The sequence below is a fragment of the Glycine soja genome, chromosome 11 (assembly GCF_004193775.1).
Source record: "Glycine soja cultivar W05 chromosome 11, ASM419377v2, whole genome shotgun sequence".
NCBI lineage: Eukaryota > Viridiplantae > Streptophyta > Magnoliopsida > Fabales > Fabaceae > Glycine > Glycine soja.
This window is the reverse complement of record NC_041012.1, coordinates 7271725-7293489: the sequence shown is the minus strand read 5'-3', so window position 1 is coordinate 7293489 and position 21765 is coordinate 7271725. Positions and strand designations below refer to the sequence as shown.

The 21765-nt window shown below is 32.9% G+C and overlaps 3 protein-coding genes across 3 annotated transcripts; all 3 read left to right on the top strand.

Annotated features, from left to right (window-relative positions):
• The first annotated feature begins 3737 nt into the window (after positions 1-3737).
• On the top strand, positions 3738-7814 carry LOC114374110 (hexokinase-3-like). Its single transcript, XM_028331712.1, has 9 exons — positions 3738-4009; positions 5009-5159; positions 5276-5458; positions 5614-5688; positions 6210-6365; positions 6445-6543; positions 6620-6747; positions 7132-7213; positions 7302-7814. The coding sequence occupies exons 1-9, from the start codon at positions 3738-3740 to the stop codon at positions 7668-7670; spliced, it is 1515 nt and encodes a 504-aa protein (XP_028187513.1). The 3' UTR covers positions 7671-7814.
• A 769-nt stretch (positions 7815-8583) lies between these two features.
• Positions 8584-15421, top strand: LOC114377284 (beta-adaptin-like protein C). Its single transcript, XM_028335730.1, has 15 exons — positions 8584-8758; positions 9331-9528; positions 9851-9964; positions 10113-10363; positions 10800-10935; positions 11044-11223; positions 11365-11457; positions 11992-12203; positions 12344-12407; positions 12489-12668; positions 13323-13415; positions 13690-14084; positions 14387-14576; positions 14660-14863; positions 15060-15421. Exons 1-15 carry the CDS (start codon positions 8672-8674, stop codon positions 15357-15359), a joined length of 2697 nt encoding a protein of 898 aa, XP_028191531.1. The 5' UTR covers positions 8584-8671; the 3' UTR covers positions 15360-15421.
• A 1867-nt stretch (positions 15422-17288) lies between these two features.
• LOC114374926 lies at positions 17289-21337 on the top strand. The gene is made up of 13 exons (XM_028332651.1): positions 17289-17605; positions 17693-17790; positions 17879-17961; positions 18090-18216; positions 18395-18455; positions 18909-19006; positions 19106-19190; positions 19476-19599; positions 19788-19889; positions 20038-20102; positions 20653-20734; positions 20854-20933; positions 21043-21337. Exons 1-13 carry the CDS (start codon positions 17379-17381, stop codon positions 21098-21100), a joined length of 1290 nt encoding a protein of 429 aa, XP_028188452.1. The 5' UTR covers positions 17289-17378; the 3' UTR covers positions 21101-21337.
• Positions 21338-21765: the final 428 nt, after the last annotated feature.

Sequence of the window (21765 nt, the reverse complement as noted above, 5' to 3'; positions counted from 1 at the left end):
TCGATCTCGTCCTCTTCGAGGTTGGGGACCATAACACGAGTGTACTGTATGCACTACACGGACCTAAATGCCCTAAAGTCATCTTGGATTTACAGTCTTTCCCTTCCTTTGGTTTTAGTTGCTTTGAACGTTGGTTGACGATGATTTTCTGAGAGGGTCTTGTTGGTACTTGCAAGTTGGAATAATAATTTAAGATAAATAATATTTTCATATTTTTGAATATGTAGAATATTGATAAATTTATTTTTGAAAGATAAACATTTAAATTTTAGTTTTTAAAAGTTAAAAAATATGATTAATTAATTCATTCGTTAACTTCTCTTCATTGTCGTTATTGAAAGAGTCTGCATCATATAAAAAGACGAAAATATCATAAAAATAATTATCATAAATGCAGACAAAATGTCAATAAATTTTCATTGGACTAATTTGTTAAATATCTCAAATTTCATTTGATTTAATGGTGGAATATAATTTAATCTTTATTTTTCTTCCTTTTTTTATCGTTACAAACATAACATTATAATAAACACTCAATAAATAAGAAAACAAACATAATAACAAATATAATATTGATTAATAAACATAATTAGTTTGTTACTCTAAATTTTTTAATGTGACAATACATTATCCAAAATATGAGATTCGAACAAAAATGTAATGTCATTAAGTTAATCATTATAAAAAATGAGACCTAACTTGATTTTGTCACTATCTAATGCTATCAGAGATAAAATTTTTCCAAAATAAACATTTTATTAGTGTACTAAAATAAATAAACAGTGGATTAATCATTGCAAATTTTTCAATCACAAAAAAGGAGAACATGTGAAAATTAAATTATATTTTACCCTTAAATGAAACGAAATTTGGAGTCTGATAAATTAGTCTAATAGAAATTTTCTAACATTTTGATCTAATGGAAACTTATTAACATTTTGATCCAATCTATTCAAGGAGCCATGTTGACAATTATTTTTGTGAGATTTTCGTTCATATGTGTTACGTAGGCTCTTTTATTAGTGATAACAAATGAAAGTTAACATATTCATAAATTTATCGTACCTTTTCACTTTCGGAGACTAAAATTTAAATTTATATTTTTTTTGGATGAATTTGTTAACGCATATTTATGGAAAAAATAATTATTTATTCAATAATTTAACTATAAAAGGAAAGAGAAATTATTGACACTTGTAGTAATTATTAATTTATTAGTTAAGAAGAAAGAAAGGAATAAAGGATAAGCTTATCGCTTTGTTCTTTGTTATTTATTAAAAACAAAATTAGAATAAATCTTCACATATTTAATTGAAAACAAAAAACATCAATCAATATGATTTTTAAAAAAATGTTAAAACATCAATCATTTTAAAATGAACAGAACACTAATTTTCTTGTTTGCATATATCTCATATTTATTCTTCTTTTGTTTAAATGAAGAGATAATAAGAGAGAAGTTGAAATTGAAATTAAAGAGAGAGAGTTTTAAAATTGTTTCTTAATTTTTTTTTTCTTTTTATGCTATTTTTAATCCAGTGAAAGAAAATAATCATTATTTATGTTTTTTTCTTTGATAAAATGTAGCGTTAATGTTTGATCTTACTTTAAACAAAATTGTGTTTTTTTAGGTTACCAAAATTGTCATATACTAAAGATATTTGAGAGAAATAAAAAAAACACAACACATGATTTTCTAACACTATTAAATGAATTTTTTTATGACTCATAAAAGAACAGAGTATCATCTTTTTATTTATTCTTTAGTATGATGAAGAATATGCATTGAAGAAAGAATGGCTGTACCATCAAACAAGTGGATAGTTTGATTGTTCCGGATTAACAAGTGGTTTTATGTTTGAGTTTAAGTTGAATTGTTAAATACTTTTAGTGAAAATTTTATGACGCTCATAATGGTCTTACTTCATTCAAATATGATTGTTTTTAATAAAAAATAGGCATGATCTAGACAAAAGAAAAATTATTTACTATATGTTAGTTGATGAATGCTAGTGATACTTTCTTTCATATATTTTTTCTACAATTGATTAGAATATATTGAAAATCACTAAATTTAATAAATTTTATTTTTCAATTAATATTTTTTCTCATGATTTATATTAAATGAAAAACAAAACCTATAAAATAATATAATTTTCAATGAATTATAACCAATTAAAAAGAGAATTTCCAAAAAGAGAATGGAAGAGAGAGTATGATTAGCACTCCTCATGTTAATTTTATTAAAAAAATGTTGTTGGAACTATTTGAATTAATCAACTAAATACTAAGTCGATCGAATCATTTAATTTGTTTTTTTCTCTCTCTTGAAATTAAAGTATTTTTATAATTAAGATTACCAAAATAAATTTATCTTTTTCAACAAAATTTCGTTCATATGCACCATAGGTGAATTGAATTTCTACTGCATGCTTGATAAACTAATCTATTTATCAAGCGTGCTACACCTTTTTAGTACCATTTAATTTTTTTTAGCAATATAGTAACTTTTAAAACAAAAAAAAAAATGTTCTATAAATGTTATTGGGTAATTTAATTCAACTCTTCAATTTAAATAATTAAATTGGGTGAACATGAGTGAGCAATCTTGAAGTTGATCAGTACCTAATTCAACTTTAACAACATTGCCTTTCATGGTCAATGATGAAACCGGTAACGGTGAGTGCACTAGAGCAGTGTCATAAACTGTTTTCTAGTTTGAGAAGGAAACCTGTCAGACAAAATATTCAACTGCAACTTTCAATTCAAGTAATGTGAATTGGATACTCCGAAGACCGTAATATCCCCACACTTACATGTTACAATGACAAATGTTGAACATTTTTCATGTGACATACCGACATTTACCCCTTGCAACTAAAAAAAAGACGATAAAAAATATCAACTTAAATTATAGTGAAAAATGAAACTATTAATTTTAATTAAAGAAAACACTACTTATTTATTCTATCCAATAATCAAATATTTTCTCATCACCAACTTGTCTCATTCATCTCTTATTTACTACTAATTGTTACTCGTAGTTAAGTGTTAGATTCATCGGTTAACAATGAGTCATGTATGTAATTAATAATCATTAATGTCATATTTTTTTTATCATTTGACGTGGAATATTCATTTTTTCTCTTAATATTATTTTATCCTTCACAAGATTCAAATAAAATATTTTATTTAAGAGGATGAATTCAGAATCACTCATACTATCGAGTTAAGGACTCATTGGTTATTAACATCGTATTAAAGCTAGTTTATGTATTTTGTTTTTATAAATTAAAGACTAATACTTGGTTATTGTCATTATTCAAAAAAGAAAAAGGTTGAAAAGAAAAGAAAAGTGAGTGAGAAAGACACACTCGAGTCGAGCGGAAGTCAAAGCTGGAAGTGGCAAATGGTAAAGAGTTGGGAACGAGAAATCCGAAATTTTGCAATATATGTCGGGGACAAATCTGTCATTTGACTCTCCACATGTGTTCCTTCCAATTGCTTAAATAGTGCTGCGAAGCCGCCGCGTTTCTCTTTTATTCTTTCTCTTTCTCTCTCCATTCATCCCTCACTTTTCCGTTAACCGTCGCCGGCGTGGGTTCGCCGGAGCGTAATGCTATCATCTGCGGAACTTGAACTTCTTTTTATTCGATTGAGTCGAGGATAGGGAGACAGCGTGCATGTCCAAACGGAGGAAGTGGCGGCGCGGTGGGATGTAGTTTGGTTTGGATTTGATGGGGAGAGTGATGGTGGGAGTAGCGGCGGGGTTGGCAGCGGTGGCGTGCGTGGTGGCGGCGGTGGCGGTGGGCCGGAGAATGAGGAGCAGAGGGAAGTGGAAGAGAGTGGTGAGAGTGTTGAGGGAGGTTGAGGAAGGGTGCGAGACTTCGGTTGGGAGGCTGAGGCAGGTGGTGGATGCTATGGCCGTTGAGATGCACGCTGGGTTGGCATCAGAAGGTGGTTCTAAGCTCAAAATGCTTATAACATTTGTTCATAATCTCCCTAATGGGTAATCTAATCTCTTCGTTAATTCCTTTCTGCTATGCTTCATTGCCATTCATTTAATCATACTCTTAATCTTGTTTTCTTTGTTGCCACGGGGAATGATTTTGTTAACTTGTCGATGTTTGATTGGAGCATGTTGAGTTCCACAATAGTACAATGTTTTCCGGTTCCTTTCCTGTCCCTTTTTTTTTTTATTATTACTACTACTACTACTTTTTTTTAGGTTAAATGTAAATATTTTTTTCGTCTTTTAATTTATGAAGATGATTCGATTTAGTACTTATAATAAATATTTTTTTTATTTATAATCCTTCTAAAATTTTACAAAATAATGTGGTTTTAATTTTTCGTCAATTAAAAGAAACACGTGTAACCAGAAACTAAAATTATTTTATTATTTTGTTAAATGCAGGTACTTTAAATATTTTTTTATAGGGAATACAACGAATAATTACGGTGTTTTGTAGGACAAAATATATGTATTTTTTTTTCTGTTTCCACTTCTATTATGCATATATTTTATTATATATTGTTTTGAAATATTTACATTTGTCAATTTGCTCCTTTGACTTTAAGTGTTTCATGTATCCTTTGGCATTCGTTTTTTTTTTTGGCTTTATTCCTTGTGAATTCTTGGTTGATGTACATGTACCATGCATGAAATTTTAGAATTGGTCAACTGGGATTTCTGTTAATACTATAGCATCATTTTAAAAATTTAGGAATTGTTCCTAAATTCTTGTGCATTACTGGGAATCGGAGATTCACCTAGTGGAATCTAGAGATGGTGCTATGAGCATCCACCGTGCACTTACTATTGCTATCATTTCATTTAGTTAGAGAAGGTGATGTTTACATCTTATTAACATGTTTGAGCATAACTTTTTAACTAATTAAGAAATTTAGTTGACGAGTATATTCGTTTATATCCCGTCCGCATACATGTTTGGTGATAGCATGGATTAAATATTAAATTGTTTTAATCATGTTATTCTTTGATCAGGACTGAGAAAGGAACATATTATGCACTAGATCTTGGGGGTACAAATTTTAGGGTTTTGCGGGTTCATTTGCATGGTCAACAATCGTCTGTTTTGGAACATGAAGTAGAGCGACAGCCCATTCCTCAACATCTAATGACCAGCACAAGTGAGGTGACTTAAATAATCTTCTACCCTTTTGGTGTTTATGTGGCTTGCTCTTTTCTCTTTGGAGTATGGGTTCTTTTAGTATAATAGAATTAGAATGTAATTGATTTTGCTGCTTGCAGGATCTCTTTGATTTCATTGCTTCTTCATTAAAGGAATTCATTGAGAAAGAAGGAAACGCTTCTGAGCTTTCGCTGGACAGAAGAAGGGAACTTGGATTCACATTTTCTTTCCCTGTGAAACAAATGTCTGTTTCCTCTGGCATTTTATTAAAATGGACAAAAGGGTTTTCCATTGTAGATATGGTTAGTTTGTTGGCTTTCAATCTATTTCAATATGAAAAACTTCTATTCAGAGAGATCTTGTGAAATAAAGGAGTTTTTGTCAAATACCAAAGCTATATATTTGAATTTAAATAATTTAACAAATATTAAGTGCAAAAACAACTGTTTGTTGTCAGGTAGGAATAGATGTTCCTGCATGTATGCAGGAAGCATTGACAAGAAAAGGACTGGACGTGCGGGTGGCTGCATTGGTAAGGAATTCTTTCTGTTTGCTGGGGTTATGATCATTTTACATTTTTTGTGTTGTTACCACTGAAATTTGTTTCTCTTTTGTTGTCATTGTTATGCAAGTTGGGTCAATTTCCAATATCACTTCTTCCTTTAATAAATTATATTGTTCTAGGATATACTTTATGTTCTTATAGGATGTCTGAATTTTGCCCTTTGTTACCATTATGTTTATCTCTATGCTTCCGCTCGTTGGGAGGTTTGACTTATTTTTGCATGACTTGTTTGGTGATATGAGGCAATTGTATATTATTGCATATCCATGTGGTTATTGTCTTTATGTGTACTGCTTTCTATAGTTGCATTCAATTTTTTTTTTGGGAATGAGCCAAATCTGTTTCAAAACACCAAGTGTTGTGTTTTAATTTAGAGGGTATGATTTTTAAGTCCCTAATTTCATACTTGGAACACTGTCATGTATAATAAACTCTTTTAGTTTCATTGTATTACTTGAGAAACATGATTGTGTGTTCATTTTAATCAGGCCAATGATACTGTTGGAACATTAGCTCTTGGACATTATAATGACTCAGATACTGTTGCTTCCGTAATAATTGGCACTGGTACCAATGCTTGCTATTTGGAACGGGTTGATGCTATTATCAAGTGTCAAGGTCTTCTTACAGCATCAGGATACATGGTACTGTTCATGTTTTTTAATTTTCAATTTTGTTTATTGTCTATTGTTTTGAGCTTATTATAACTCTTCTGTTTATTAGGTTGTAAATATGGAATGGGGAAACTTTTGGTCATCTCATTTACCAAGAACATCTTATGATATTGATTTAGACTCTGAAAGCCCTAATCCAAATGATCAGGTTAGGTTCTGTTGCTCACGAATCCAGTTGCTTGATTCAGGATGACTCAAATCAGATTTTGGAAATTTTGATGTAGGGTTTTGAGAAAATGATATCAGGAATGTATCTTGGTGACATCGTGAGGAGAGTCATTCTAAGGATGTTGCTAGAGTCAGATATGTTTGGACCTATTTCTTCCAAGCTTTCAATACCCTTTATGCTGAGGTGTGTACTGTATCCAAGGCATGCATTGTAAATATAGATAGCCAGACTAACAACTGAACATGAATGCATATATTATTCAAATCCTAGAGTTTTTCAAATAATTGTTAGGATTTCATTTATTTATAACCAATTTTAGTGCCTGGTACATGGTTAATCAATTATTCTTTTATTTTTCTTTTTTCTTCCAATAATAATTTTTCTGAAAAGTTCTCAGATTGAACTAGAAAAGTGAATTTGCTATATATTATGGCTAGGTTGAGGGGTTCATTGCTGGAATGGGTTTCGTATTGTCAAGTTTATAATCTTCCGTGGTTAATTATTCGATCACTTCCATTTCTCGGATTTGACATTGATTTCTTCAACTATTTCCTTGTGCTATTTCAGGACTCCTATGATGGCTGCCATGCACGAGGATGATTCTCCTGACTTGAGAGAAGTAGCAAGAATCCTTAAAGACATCCTTGAGGTAAACAAGTCTGACACCATATCTTTTGTCCTTAAAAGTCGATCAAGTCTAACAATCATTCCTTATGTTTGGCCTTGTGCTGTCTCAGATTCCTGATGTTCCTTTGAAGTTAAGAAAAGTTGTGGTGAAGGTGTGTGATGTGGTGACTCGCAGAGCTGCGCGATTGGCAGCTGCTGGTATTGTTGGTATCTTGAAGAAGATTGGTAGGGATGGAAGTGGTGGCATCACAGGTGGACGTAGAAGTGAAATGAAAATGAAAAGAACAGTTGTAGCAATTGAAGGAGGTTTATATTCTAGCTATACATTGTTTAGGGAGTACTTGCATGAAGCTTTGAACGATATATTGGGGGAGGATATTGCCAAGCATGTAACTCTTAAGGTCACTGAAGATGGATCAGGCGTTGGAGCAGCACTGCTTGCTGCCTCGCATTCATCCTATGATGTGGATACAGTATAGCTATATATTTTATATGCATACATGTAATCATGTAAATCAGAAAGAATTTTTTCCCCTCTTTTTTATTAATCTCTGTATAAAGGAAGGTTCTGTCTATTCTTTATTAAGATCATTAATATTAATATTATTCTTGTCAATTTTTTATTAGTAGGAAATCTTTAATGTAATTCTTGTCAAGTTTGGATGTGACACAACAGTACTATTAGCCATTAAGAAATCTTAATTGAGTTAGCGGGTTTAGGAAATGATTGTTTATTAAATAGTCGTTTGTATTTCAAGAATATATTTCTGTTACAGAACAAGAATTTGATTGCAAATATACAAACAATTTATTTTTAAAAAAATGAGCTTGATATTGTATACTCGTTTGTTTTCATAAGAAATTTAGGAATGATTTTGCGTTTATTACGTTTTTTTTGCCTTTACTCTAGTTTGCCAAAAATGTATACACGTATCCAAATATCCCAAACTATTGGCATTTGACCCAAATGCAAGTGGTTATGGATTGGATCATACCAGAAATGATTGTAGTGGAGCAAGAAATTTATAAACAATGGTGCAAGTAATATTTGACATACCATTTAACAGTTGATTCAATACATTTTGTTTTTAACTATGATCTAACATGACCAATAATAATTAGGTCTAATAGAAAGAATTATTTTATATAACATAATAAATTAAAGATTTTTTAAAAGAGAAATGTCTATATTTAATATCTAATCTATCAATCAATAATAATTAATATAAATGATACTGACATGTATTTATTGATTAAGTGATCTAAGTTAGAATTCTAATTGACCTGAAATAAATTTTGTTGAAAAGATAATTTCCTTTACACTCACCATTCTAGTAGGATTGTCCCGCCGGAAATTAAAAAAATCCACATTTTAACAAATGAAATGCATTTTAAACGTAGTTGTGAAAACGACAACGTACTTTTCCACTGGACGAAAACGGAGAAGGAGAAGAAGCAGAAGGGCGCAAATTGAGAGAAGATGAGTAGGAACGATTCCAAGTACTTTTCCACCACCAAGAAGGGTGAAATCCCCGAGCTCAAAGAAGAACTGAATTCTCAGTACAAGGTTTTCTTTCCATTCTCCAGATCCACACACTTTCTCCTTTCCTTTTCGTTTCTCGATTCCATTTTGGATGCTTCTCCCGATCCTTCGCACTGCATTTTCGATTCCTTTCATTTTGAGCTTCAAATATCTGAGAATTCGCCAATACGTAAACAGCGGCTGAATGAATATTCCGATTTATACAAATGTTTATTGATATTTTAGCTTTAGTCGTCTTCGTTTATGTTTTAAATTATGATCCCCGCGGATTTAGTGTCTTAACTTATAACTTCCACTGTGCTATGATTTTCACTTAATAACCTATGCAACCCTTTGCTATGTTCCTGTTTTCCTTTTACGAATTTTATTGTTAGCGTATGTGAATTTTGTTAGGGTATTATATTACATTACTGTATTGGTAAGATTTATTGATGTTCTGATTAACAGCTGATCACAATGAGATTGCTATTTCACTGTTTTGAATTGGTGGACATGTTTTATTTTATTGGAAGTCCCTGTCTCTCTTTTGTTGCCATAATTGAAAATTGCTTGCAAGGAGGTGTGGGAATCTTACTTCTCCTTTTCATGTTTTGTAGGATAAAAGAAAAGATGCCGTGAAAAAGGTGATTGCCGCAATGACTGTCGGGAAGGATGTCTCGTCATTGTTCACAGATGTGGTGAATTGCATGCAAACGGAGAATTTGGAGCTGAAAAAGTTGGTTTACTTATATCTGATAAATTATGCTAAGAGCCAGCCTGATCTTGCAATACTCGCAGTGAATACATTTGTGAAGGTAAAAGCTGGAATTACCTTTACTTTGTTTGTTTGTAACTTTGTAAATTGGTTTCCTCATTCCTGGCTTCTCTCCACCATATTTTTCCGTTTCCCTCCCTATCCAGTGCTGCCAACTTTTATACTATAACTTATATTTTATCATGTGTATTTCATTAACCCTCAGGAAGTTTTCCCCCCCCTCTAATAGAGATGTTTATTGAAAACTGATATCATAGATTATAATACTCATGAACTGAATGTTGTTCTCTGACTCTCTTAGACGGAAGCGAATCTGAATTTGTTGCATTTATTTTTATTTCATTTTATATAATGATGCACAGGATTCACAAGATCCAAATCCTTTAATTCGTGCCTTAGCTGTACGGACAATGGGCTGCATCCGTGTCGATAAAATTACTGAGTATCTATGTGATCCCCTTCAAAGATGCCTAAAGGTACTCACACAGTGCTGTTATAATTCTCATGTGTCTAGTATTGGGTTTGAAAATTACACTGTAGATTTCTTATTGTGTTAATAATGGTGACAAAATGTTTTTAGGGCCACCTATTTGTAACCCTTACTTGTATGTGATATGTTGACAGGATGATGATCCATATGTTCGTAAGACAGCAGCCATTTGTGTTGCAAAGCTTTATGATATAAATGCAGAGTTAGTTGAGGACAGGGGTTTTTTGGATTCTCTGAAGGATTTGATATCTGATAACAATCCAATGGTTGTAGCTAATGCGGTGGCAGCGCTTGCTGAAATTCAGGAAAATAGTAGTAGACCCATCTTTGAGCTCACTAGTAGCACACTCTCAAAGCTCCTCACTGCTTTAAATGAATGTACAGAGTAAGTTTATGTTTTAAATATTTGTTACCATAATTGAAGTTGAAAATACGTTTGACTTTAGCTATAGTGCAACTCCTCTTCCTCTAAGATCAAGGGTGCAATAGTTGGTAGATTCTGATGCTATCTTGAGCAGCTGGTTTACTTATGATTTTGTTGCCTCAGGGCAATATATGTTAACAAACCAATCTTTGTAGAGGTTATAATATAATAATAGAAAATGGGGGAGACTGTCTTGACTCTTGAGGAAGCCGTGAGGGAATCTCTTGTATCATAAGACCAAAAAGTTTCACTACATTATTTTGTCTAGTTGATTGTGCTGTTTACTAGTCATTGCTTTAGCTGTCATCATCTTGTCTTTTTCCTAATCCATCTTTGAAGTTTGATCACATATTGCTTCAATGAATCTAACATAACTTGCTTTTACTTAATGTACCAGATGGGGTCAAGTTTTTATACTGGATGCTCTTTCTAGATACAAGGCAGCTGATGCTCGTGAGGCAGAAAACATAGTAGAAAGAGTTACACCGCGGTTACAGCATGCCAATTGTGCAGTTGTACTATCAGCTGTTAAGGTGATTTTTTTTTGAAACTTTTCATCTTATGTTTCCATGTGTCAGTGCTAATCCTTTAGAAATTACATTTTGCCTGGTTTACTAACCACAGTATATAATAACATGTAGATGATCCTTCAACAAATGGAGCTCATCACCAGTACTGATGTTGTCCGGAATCTTTGCAAAAAGATGGCTCCTCCTCTTGTGACATTACTCTCGGCAGAACCCGAGATACAATATGTTGCCCTGCGGAATATCAATCTTATAGTACAAAGAAGACCAACAATTCTTGCACATGAAATTAAGGTAGTGGACAGCGGTTTAAATTTTAGTTTGTGAACTTTTCAGAGTTATAATAAATTTATAATACACTTGGGCATTGGTGAAAAACTTCTGTACCCCATTGTGGAGGATGCAGTGATATTGGAGCTGTTATTCTGTCTGTAGGTGTTCTTCTGCAAGTACAATGATCCCATATATGTGAAAATGGAAAAGTTAGAAATTATGATAAAACTCGCTTCAGACCGAAATATAGATCAGGCAAGCTTTACTTTCTTTTGGTTTGTGTTTCTCTCCCCATCAACATTTTTTTTATTTGGTAAAAACTGATTTCTAGTGTTTTTAGTGAAAACTGCACACATGACCAAAGATGTGTTAATTACTTATCCTATCCCATGTATAAGACTCATTCTTTAGCCATTTTAGTTCTTTCATTGTTATAGTTCTGTTTTGGAGGATAATTTACCCTTGTACTTTCTTCCTGCTCTTTAATGAAATTATCTTCTTTCTATTGAAAACAAGCTATCCTTTTACATTAATGAAACTAACATTCCATTTCTTCGTTTGACAGAATTGCAGCTTTATCATTTGTGTATCCATTTAATTTAGTAGAACTTCTTTTCCCTGGTAAAACTTTTTGGTCCCTCCATCGTAAAACTTTGATATACCAAACATGAATCACTCATGACAGTTTTTGTTGTAAAACTTTTGGTCCTTGCAGCTTTATTCTATTTGGTATATTATGTATGGGATCACTTTTGATTTTTGTTGACCTTTTGATAATGATATTGACAGGTTTTATTGGAATTTAAGGAGTATGCTACTGAAGTTGATGTAGATTTTGTTAGAAAAGCTGTCCGTGCAATTGGTCGTTGTGCCATCAAGTTAGAAAGAGCAGCTGAAAGATGTATTAGTGTTTTGCTTGAATTGATCAAGATAAAAGTAAACTATGTGGTTCAAGAGGCTATCATTGTTATCAAAGATATATTTAGAAGATACCCCAACACGTACTACTACTATAATCATTTCTTATCTTTTTCTTTTTTTTGGGGGGGGGGGGGGGGGGAGGGAGGGAGGGAGAAAAGAATTCAAAGTGAGCATTTATTATCATATTCAAACTTTATTTTAACCTGTTTCATTTTTGCAGATATGAGTCCATAATTGCAACACTTTGTGAGAACTTAGACACCCTGGATGAGCCTGAAGCCAAGGTTTCTGTGTGCCTTTGTAATTGTCATTTTTGCATTTGCATGCATATGCTTATCTTTTCATCCACTTTCCTTTGTGGATAGGCATCGATGATCTGGATAATTGGTGAATATGCAGAGAGAATTGACAATGCCGATGAGCTTCTTGAAAGTTTCTTGGAAAGTTTCCCTGAAGAACCTGCACAAGTCCAACTACAATTGTTGACAGCTACTGTAAAACTTTTCCTTAAGAAGCCAACTGAAGGCCCACAGCAGATGATTCAGGTCCTGCCACATAATGCATGTTTTGTTCACAAGTGTGTGACTTGTTTTTTCAATTCAAATGGATATATTTGGTACTCTGTCTTTTGGTAGCATTTCTCTACCTTTGATCTCCTCAAACTTTCATCTGTGAATTATAGATAGGGTTAACAAGCAAGATGTACTGACCTTTCTCAAGCAAAACCAAGATGGAAATACCCTTTTTACCAAGCATGCAAATCTATTCATTCCTTTCCCTCTTTCTTGATGTGTATATAAAAAAAATGTTTGTTTTATTGTCAGTTGTTTTATATCTTAGATAATTGTGTGCTTTCCTTGTTTTAGAAACTTTTATTGTTTTTCTACTACAATCACCACTGCACACTTGTTTTCTCCATGTTATGGTCTGCCATCTACAAATGCATCATTTTTTTTAAAGACAAAAAAAAAGAAGGAATCCCAGCATTATTTGAGAGTGGATCTTTGAGATTTATATCTAAAACAATTCCCAGAATTATAGTAACCCAATATGAAAGACAAACCTACCATCCTATCATCCCAGCATTATTTGGTTTAAGAGTCTCCTTTATATTGTTCCATAAAAATGCTAGCAGTTGTTTCATGTTTATTCTTCATATTCTGCTATTCCAAGTTTCACTTTATTGTTAATCATCACAGGTTGTTTTGAACAATGCCACTGTTGAAACAGATAATCCTGATTTGCGAGATCGTGCATACATATATTGGCGTCTCCTCTCAACTGACCCCGAGGTTTGATTACTTGATTCAGAATCCTGTCTCTTTTGTCTAGCTGAATTTAACTATTAACTATTTACAGAGAAGTTAGTCATTTGTTTTATCATTCTGTGAAAAGGATTAGGTATACACACTATGATTGACCATTTGTCAGTCATTGATTAGACTTCAGTGCCTAAGCACATGCAATTGATAGTTCCCCCCTCAAATTATTGTTATTTTTTTCAATGTCTTTTTTGGACACCAATTTCGAGTTGTACTTTTTATGTACCTTGCTTATCTTTTGCAGGCAGCTAAGGATGTTGTGTTAGCTGAGAAGCCTGTGATAACTGATGACTCAAACCAACTTGATCCTTCTCTACTTGATGAGCTTCTTGTCAACATTGCTACATTATCTTCCGTCTATCACAAGCCCCCAGATGCATTTGTAACCCGCACATACTTGTCTGCCCAGAAAACCGAAGACGATGACTATCCTGAGGGAAGTGAAACAGGGTATTCTGAGTCACCTGGAAATCATGCTAATGTCCCTGCTTCACCTCCTAGTGCCAGCTATTCAACACCTGCATCTGTTGCACCGGCATCACCTCCACCTACTGCACCTGTGCCTGATTTACTTGGTGATTTGATGGGCACGGATAATAGTTCTATTGTTCCTCCCGATGAGCCAACTACTACTACTGGGTGAGTGAAACTAGGAAGTAAATTGGGGTTTACTCATGAAATTTCCTACTGTAATATGCTATGCCCTTTAGAAGTGATGCATTTAATTTATTTTATGATTAAAAGATTATTTCTTTTGTATAGAAATAGTGATTACTGATAATTTTCGTGATGTCACAGTCTATTAATAAATATTCATACTTTTTCCAAATGAGTTTGGGAAAACCTATCAACATTCGTAATGATTGATCTGTTTCAGAAATCTTCATTACTTTGCATTTTATGAAATCATGGTCAATTAGATCTTTCTGATCTGCATGCAGACCTCCATTGTCTATTGTACTTCCCACCTCAGTTGGTCATGGTTTTCAAGTCAGTGCACAGCTGACCAGGCAAGATGGTCAAATATTTTACAGCATGTTGTTTGAGAACAATACTCATGTTCCACTTGACGGCTTCATGATTCAGTTTAACAAGAACACATTTGGTCTAGCAGCTGCTGGGCCCCTCCAGGTTATTATTGCCTAATGCCCATATAGTTTTACTTAGATATTTCTATCAAAATAAGTTCTAATAGATGACTAGTTGCCTTTCAGGTTCCACAATTGCAACCTGGAACCTCAGCGAGGACACTCCTTCCTATGGTTATGTTCCAGAACATGTCCCAAGGTCCTCCTAGCTCACTTTTGCAGGTTGCTGTTAAAAACAACCAACAGCCTGTGTGGTATTTTAATGATAAATTCTCATTCCATGTACTTTTTACTGAGGATGGTATAATGGAACGTTCCGCTTTCTTAGAGGTATTATTCATTTGATCCTTTAATAATGCAATAAACTTTTGATTCTTTGGTGTATAAAATTTTCAATTTTTTTCTTTAATGGGACTATTTTTATACATGTTACAAAGAAGGCTGACGATAATGTGAGAGTTTGTACAAATGCAATAACTTTGCCCCTCTTTATGAAATTGAAAGCTGATTATTAACTGTATCACAGACTTGGAGGTCCCTTCCTGATTCAAACGAGGTTTCCAAGGACTTCCCAGCCATTGTGATTGACAGTGTAGAAGCGACACTGGATCGACTAGCTGCATCAAACGTGTTCTTTATTGCAAAGCGCAAAAATGCAAACCAGGATGTGTTTTACTTCTCAGCTAAGATCCCTCAAGGGATACCATTATTAATTGAACTTACCACAGTGGTCGGAAACCCTGGCGCCAAATGTGCAATCAAGACACCGAGCCCTGAAATGTCAGCATTTTTCTTCGAAGCCATCGAGACTCTTCTCAGGAGCTAACATTACCACTATTAGTATTTTTTACTATGTTGTCATTTTTTCATTTAATTTTGTTTATACATTGTTTTTGTTAGCATCTTTGATAGATAATTTGGAAAGGGGTTGTAAGTTCGAATTTTTTTTACCCTATATATAGCTGTGGTCTTGTGGACAGCGTTTGTTGGAAGGTTGGATGGTTTGTGATATTCCGCTTTATTTGTAAAAACAATGATTACTTAGATGCTATTAACATTTTGTATCAAATGATATGTTCTTTACATAATCATCTCATTTTGAAATTGGCTTGCTCTTGGAGAAGTTGAGAGGATCAAGAGAGGTTGAAACTGAACAAATACATGTCAATAATAGAGTAAATTAAATTCTCTTTCCTTCGTATGTTTATGTTCTGCAAAAACATAGTTAAAAAATTTACTGAAAACTATAAATCTAACTAGAATTTGAAAAATTAGTTAGTAGTACCAAACTTTTAAGTTAATTTATTAAATTATAAGTATTTGACAAAATTTTATGTTAAAGTAGTTTAAAATTATAAAATAATATAAATGATATATTTAAAAAGAATAATAAGAAAATTAAATAAACATTTCAAGATGAAAAATAAATAAAATATAAAAACTTAGAAACTAGTCTTATAAAACTAGAAACTATTCAAAAATTTATTGACTGAACATTTAAATATTTTTTTTAGTTAATAAAAAAGTAAAAAATTAATTAAAATAACTTATCAAACATAAAAAAAGAAGAGAGAAAGAGGAAGGGTAGAGAAAACTTTTTTTGGTCGGAGAGAGTGAAAGAAAAATGACAAAAATTTACTTCTAGAAACAAAAATTTAAAATTTTCTTTCCTTTTATTTTTCTTTAATATGAATTTTAAACTTTTCTTTTCTTTTTCATTTTTTCCCTCTCTACCGTAACGTTGAAGTTACTTGAAATACGTCCTCCGATTTTATTTTAAAATATATATTGTACTTCCGTCACAATAATTTCTTAACCATTGTGAACGATTATAAAAATCTCTTCCAATGATATTTTAGCTTCTTTTACAACTTTAAATACTACGTGCTAATTGTTTTTCTGAATGGCACATTACTTTGATGCTGCTTTTGTTTGTGACACGACATCCTTTGGTGCATTGGTGGTAGTGAAGCAGATGGTAGTATACAGATGCTTATGGCGTAATAGTGGTTATTTAATATTTGCACAAAGAATATGCTAAATATGTCATAACCATTGGCCAATTTTTTAATTGTTTTTGTTGGTTTGGTTGATTTAACAGACCTTTTATTTCTTTGGGTATCCCTTATACCCTTGTTTATAAAAGTTTATTTGCAGACCGTTTTTTTTTTTTTTTTTGTCTTTAGTGATTTTAAAGTATAAAATATCGTTTTAAATAAACTGATTATTAGCTTCAAAATTTCATATACAATCTTTATTTTTATCTTTCAAGGTCACAAAGTTGATAATAAATATTTAAAATTAGTTACTAATTATGTTGAGATTACCACACAATTTTTTTTTGTTGAAAAAATGGTCATGCATTAAAATATTTCTTAACCAAACTTATAAAAATGGTTTTACTTGAAATATTTTTTTCTAGTATAATTTTTCATTTTTTTATTAAATCAAAACTTATACTAGTTTTAATATATTTCTTCTCATTAAATGAAAATTTATACTAATTTCGGTAATAAAAGTGTCTTTAGATTATTTAACAAAACTAATATGTACTTGAGTATCGTTTCTTCTTAGCATTGTGTCGAACTTAGTATATGCTTAATAGAATTTTTTTTGATTAAAGTTAAAAATAAAAATGCAAATCTCATGGAATTTTACCGTCTATTTTACATCTTTTAGCCGTATTTCGCCTCTATCAAATGGACATAAATTAGATAATTTAAAATATGATGTGTGGCGTGGATTTTGCCAAGTATTGAACACAGCAGTTGCAGTTGTGATAAGGAATGTACCGCGAAGCGAAGTGTAGAAAGAGAAAGAAGACCAAACTCAAAAACTGAATTCAATGGCGCCACTTTCATTGCCTCTGAATTTGAAATGGACGCCGTCGAATGTGAAGGCCATCGCTCCCGCCACCACCACCGGCAAGGTCCCCGAGGTGCCGCTGCCGGAGAAGATCCGCAACTCGAGAATCCTCGTCCTCGGCGGAACGGGTCGGGTTGGAGGCTCCACCGCCACTGCGCTCTCCAACTTATGTCCCGATCTTCAAATCCTCGTCGCCGGCCGAAACAGGTGAGTAACAGTGCACGTGCGTCTCTAAAATTGCGATTACGAGTAATTCTAATTCTAATAATAATAAATTCGTGACACGTGTTGCAGGGAGAAAGGTGAAGCTCTCACAGCAAAACTTGGCGGCAATTCAGAATTCGCTTGTGTCGACATCGACGACGTGAATTCGCTGGAAACGGCGTTGAAGAGTAAAATTGCACTCGCTACCAATCACCGTTGTTCTTATGAATTGGAATCGATTATGAATGTTGTAACTGTAAATGCGAATATGTGCAGGTGTAGATCTCGTAGTTCATGCCGCTGGTCCCTTCCAACAAGCAGAAAGATGTAGCGTGCTAGAAGCTGCAATAAATACTAAGGTAGCTTTTAATTTCAATCATCGTTTCTGAATAATAATGTTTAGTTCCATTAAAGAAAATCTCTGGCTTTGTGCATGCATTTTCAGTTACTACACAATCTATATTGATCGTATGTTTTTTTTCTGCAGACTGCGTATCTTGATGTTTGTGATGATACGAGCTATGCATGGCGTGCGAAATCCTTGATGAATATGGCGTTGGATGCAAATGTTCCGGCTATAACAACCGGAGGAATATACCCTGGAGTTAGCAATGGTGCTTACCTATCTATCTATTCTGCATTGTTCTTCTGTTTCCAAATCAGAACCAGAATTAGTATGGAAATTATTTGATCACCAAGTTAGGGCAGATCTTGATTTATGTTGAATAAGGATCTTTTTTGCATCTTTTGTATTTTGGTTGCTAACACTTCCTACAATTTTGTCATATATAGTCATGGCAGCAGAGCTAGTCCGTGCTGCAAGTGAAAGTGAAGATAAGCCAGAGAGGCTAAGGTTGGTGGATCCTCTCATAATTCCAAAGTTTATGATTTCTTTATTTAAATGTAAATGTAAATGTATTTTTGGTTGGTATGTCATTGCCTATCTTACCAGTTGGATATATCATAATATGTTGAATTCCTTGATATGTTAATTGTTATGCCTAGACGTGTAAGATAATTGAGAATGTAATGTAACATAGTGCACATCAAATACATCCTTAAAGTCCTTCTGGGTTATTATTTACATTATGGTATGCAGGGAATAAGTTTTTTTCATTAATTTAATGTAGATAATTTTTTCCATTTATCTGCTGAAGACTGAGGTGAAATAAGCATAGCCAGAAAAATGGCAAAAAATAAAAATGACAAACAAAAAAAATCCAAAAATGACAAGAGGAATATTCTTGTTTTTTTTTTTGAGCTTCATGTTGACTCAGCCACTTATAAACTACTATGGTCAACTCAGATTCTACTACTACACAGCTGGAACTGGTGGTGCTGGCCCAACCATCTTAGCTACCAGCTTCATGCTGTTAGGAGAGGAAGTAGTTGCATATAACAAAGGTTGTTGTCTAAAGAGTGTGTACAAGTTATTTATTTTATCTAGATTAAATTACCATTTTGTTTGTAGGATTAAATGATGCTGCTGGAATGTTCAACTAGGAGAAAAGATCAGAATGAGGCCGTATAGTGGAATGCTCAACGTTGACTTTGGAAAAGGAATTGGCAAAAGAGATGTTTATCTATTGTAAGTTTGTTGATATATAGAAAGCATTGGAAGTCGGAATACCCCCTGAAACCTGATTCAAAAACAAAAATAAAAATACTAAATATTCATTGAATTTGTATTAAATCATTAGTTGTAATGTGTATGCTGTGAAGGTCATTTTCTGCTTCTTTACCAAGCTACCACAGTAGGATTTAAAAGAAAATTGATACTGCTTCAGTCATATATGATATATGGTCCACAACAAATTGATTTAATTACCCCTATATATTTGCTTTCTTCAGAAATTAGGATTCCTGTTTTCAGGAATTTACCAGAGGTTAGCAGTGCTCATAAGATTCTAGGAGTGCCAAGTGTAAGTGCTCGATTTGGAACATCACCATTTTTCTGGAATTGGGGAATGGAAGCTATGACAAAACTTCTTCCTTCGGTATGCTCTTGAATCACTTGGATTGACTTGGTTGCAGATAAGTGCAATTGCTAACAACATGCATGAAAATATTCTATCAATACAATATTGCTTTCATAGACTACTCAGTACTTACTCTATTATGAAATGGTACTGCAAATTTTGATGCATCATATAACAAGTATTTTCACTTGTGATTGAACTTGCAGGAATTTCTGAGAGACAGAAATAAAGTCCAAAGTTTGGTTCAGTTGTTTGATCCTGCTGTTCGAGCAATGGATGGGATTTCAGGAGAACGCGTATCAATGAGGGTGAGGGGAATGCAAAGGGTTAAACTAGTACTCGTTTAACCGTCTTTTCACTCAACAAGTTACGCAGTTATGATGTTTGTAAAGTGCGTATATAAACTAATTATTTACGTTTACCCCCCAAAAATCTTTTTTCTTATCTAATGGACAGGTTGATTTGGAGTGCGCAAGTGGACGCAATACTGTTGGTATATTCAGTCATAGGAGACTTTCAGTGTAAGTTTTCCATCTCTATTTTTTTGGGTGAAATCATGCTTACATTAAGCTAGCTTTTGTCACTTGCGTAAGTTATCAAAACATTTTTTTTTGGCATTAAGTCAATTAATTTAAGAGATAATTTTGTTGAACTTTGCTTTCGGCAGGTTTATAAATAAATATTCAGTTTTTAAAAAAACTCTAAAAAATCTGTAAATAATTGATCTAAACGTGCGACAATGCCTGCGCTTTTTTTGTTAGTGTAACATGAAAAAAAAAATGATGAGCGGACACCTTTACTCTAAATCATACTAAGAATGATTTTAATTGATTGACAGTGGGAAAACTTTTATTACATGCACACGTATAAATTCTGTTTATTTTGATTTATCGCATTTGTACAATTGTCGGGAGAACAACGAAATTGACAAGTGATGTAGCTGACAATGGGGAACCACACAATTTAGCATTTTTGCTATAAATTGTGCATGCTAGGAAATACTACTTTCATAAACCCGTAATATAGTTTATTTTTATTAGTAATGACGAATGCAGTGTGGACGTTTTTCAGATCTGTTGGAATTGCAACAGCTGCTTTTGCACTTGCAATTCTTGAAGGAAGCACGCAACCCGGAGTTTGGTTTCCTGAAGAGGTATGCGTATTCAATTCTCATTATTATTTTTTATGCAATTTAAAAGGGTAATATTGAACATTTGGGCAAACAAATTTTGCTTCTTGCTATATAATAATTTCATCGAATTCTACTTTCAGACTCAAGGAATTCCAATTGAAGCAAGAGAAATTCTTCTCAATCGTGCTAGCCAGGGAACCTTTAACTTTATAATGAACAGGTAAACTTTCTAATCCTAGTGCTGGTGTTCTGTGTCATTGGTGACTTATTTTGGAAATATTTAACCATTTTTTTAATTTTATTTTTCTTGCCTTCTGAAAAATAAACAGGTCACCATGGATGGTTGAAACGAATCCAAAAGAGTTTGGGTTAGGAATATACTTATAAGCCTTCCTGTACCAAAGCAAAAGTGATATTCACTAAACAAAAATTTATTGTACCGCGAGGCAGTAAGTGTATAGTTCTTGAGGCATCGTTCATTTTCATGCATGTATGGGATTAATCGATGAGATGCCCATAAGAACCAGGCACACTATGCCTATCTATTTGGTTTTGCTAGATGAAAATGAGTTATAGCCTTCTCCAGTAAAAAGAGATCACAAAAATTTGATATTTGTGATGGGATTTTTAAAGATTTTTTTAAGTTACTTTATTTTTCCAGACCAGAGAAACTAGAAAGCAACCTAAGGACTGCCATTTTTTTTTTTGAAAACTACTTAAACAATAATTGATTGAAACTAGCAACAGTAAATTCTCTTGATGGTTGATTGAAATTTTTGGAAATCGTCAATTTTGGTGAAACATACTTCCAAATGGGTGAGAAGTGAGATTCACTTAAAATGGTGATTTTTAATAAATTTCATTCTTACACCATTCATTTTTTTAATTTTATTTTATTTATTAAATTTTATGTAAGTAAAAATTTGTTTCAATTGTGAGATACATGCAGTTTAAAAAAAAGTTTTAATTACTCTTTTGATCGGTTGCAACAATTTTTTCCTTTAGTCTCTAGTTTTGCCAAATTAACTTTTTAACTCTTCGTCCTCGTTGTC

Bases quoted from the DNA above. Each gene is read 5' to 3' on its own strand.
- LOC114374110 (XM_028331712.1), top strand. From the start codon at position 3,738: ATGGGGAGAGTGATGGTGGGAGTAGCGGCGGGGTTGGCAGCGGTGGCG. The intron at 6,366-6,444 runs GTACTGTTCATG...TCTGTTTATTAG, and splicing joins TTACAGCATCAGGATACATG to GTTGTAAATATGGAATGGGG. The intron at 6,748-7,131 runs GTGTGTACTGTA...GTGCTATTTCAG, and splicing joins TCAATACCCTTTATGCTGAG to GACTCCTATGATGGCTGCCA.
- LOC114377284 (XM_028335730.1), top strand. From the start codon at position 8,672: ATGAGTAGGAACGATTCCAAGTACTTTTCCACCACCAAGAAGGGTGAA. The intron at 8,759-9,330 runs GTTTTCTTTCCA...CATGTTTTGTAG, and splicing joins AACTGAATTCTCAGTACAAG to GATAAAAGAAAAGATGCCGT. The intron at 12,408-12,488 runs GTTTCTGTGTGC...CTTTGTGGATAG, and splicing joins TGGATGAGCCTGAAGCCAAG to GCATCGATGATCTGGATAAT.
- LOC114374926 (XM_028332651.1), top strand. From the start codon at position 17,379: ATGGCGCCACTTTCATTGCCTCTGAATTTGAAATGGACGCCGTCGAAT. The intron at 20,103-20,652 runs GTAAGTTTTCCA...GACGTTTTTCAG, and splicing joins AGTCATAGGAGACTTTCAGT to ATCTGTTGGAATTGCAACAG. The intron at 20,735-20,853 runs GTATGCGTATTC...TTCTACTTTCAG, and splicing joins GAGTTTGGTTTCCTGAAGAG to ACTCAAGGAATTCCAATTGA.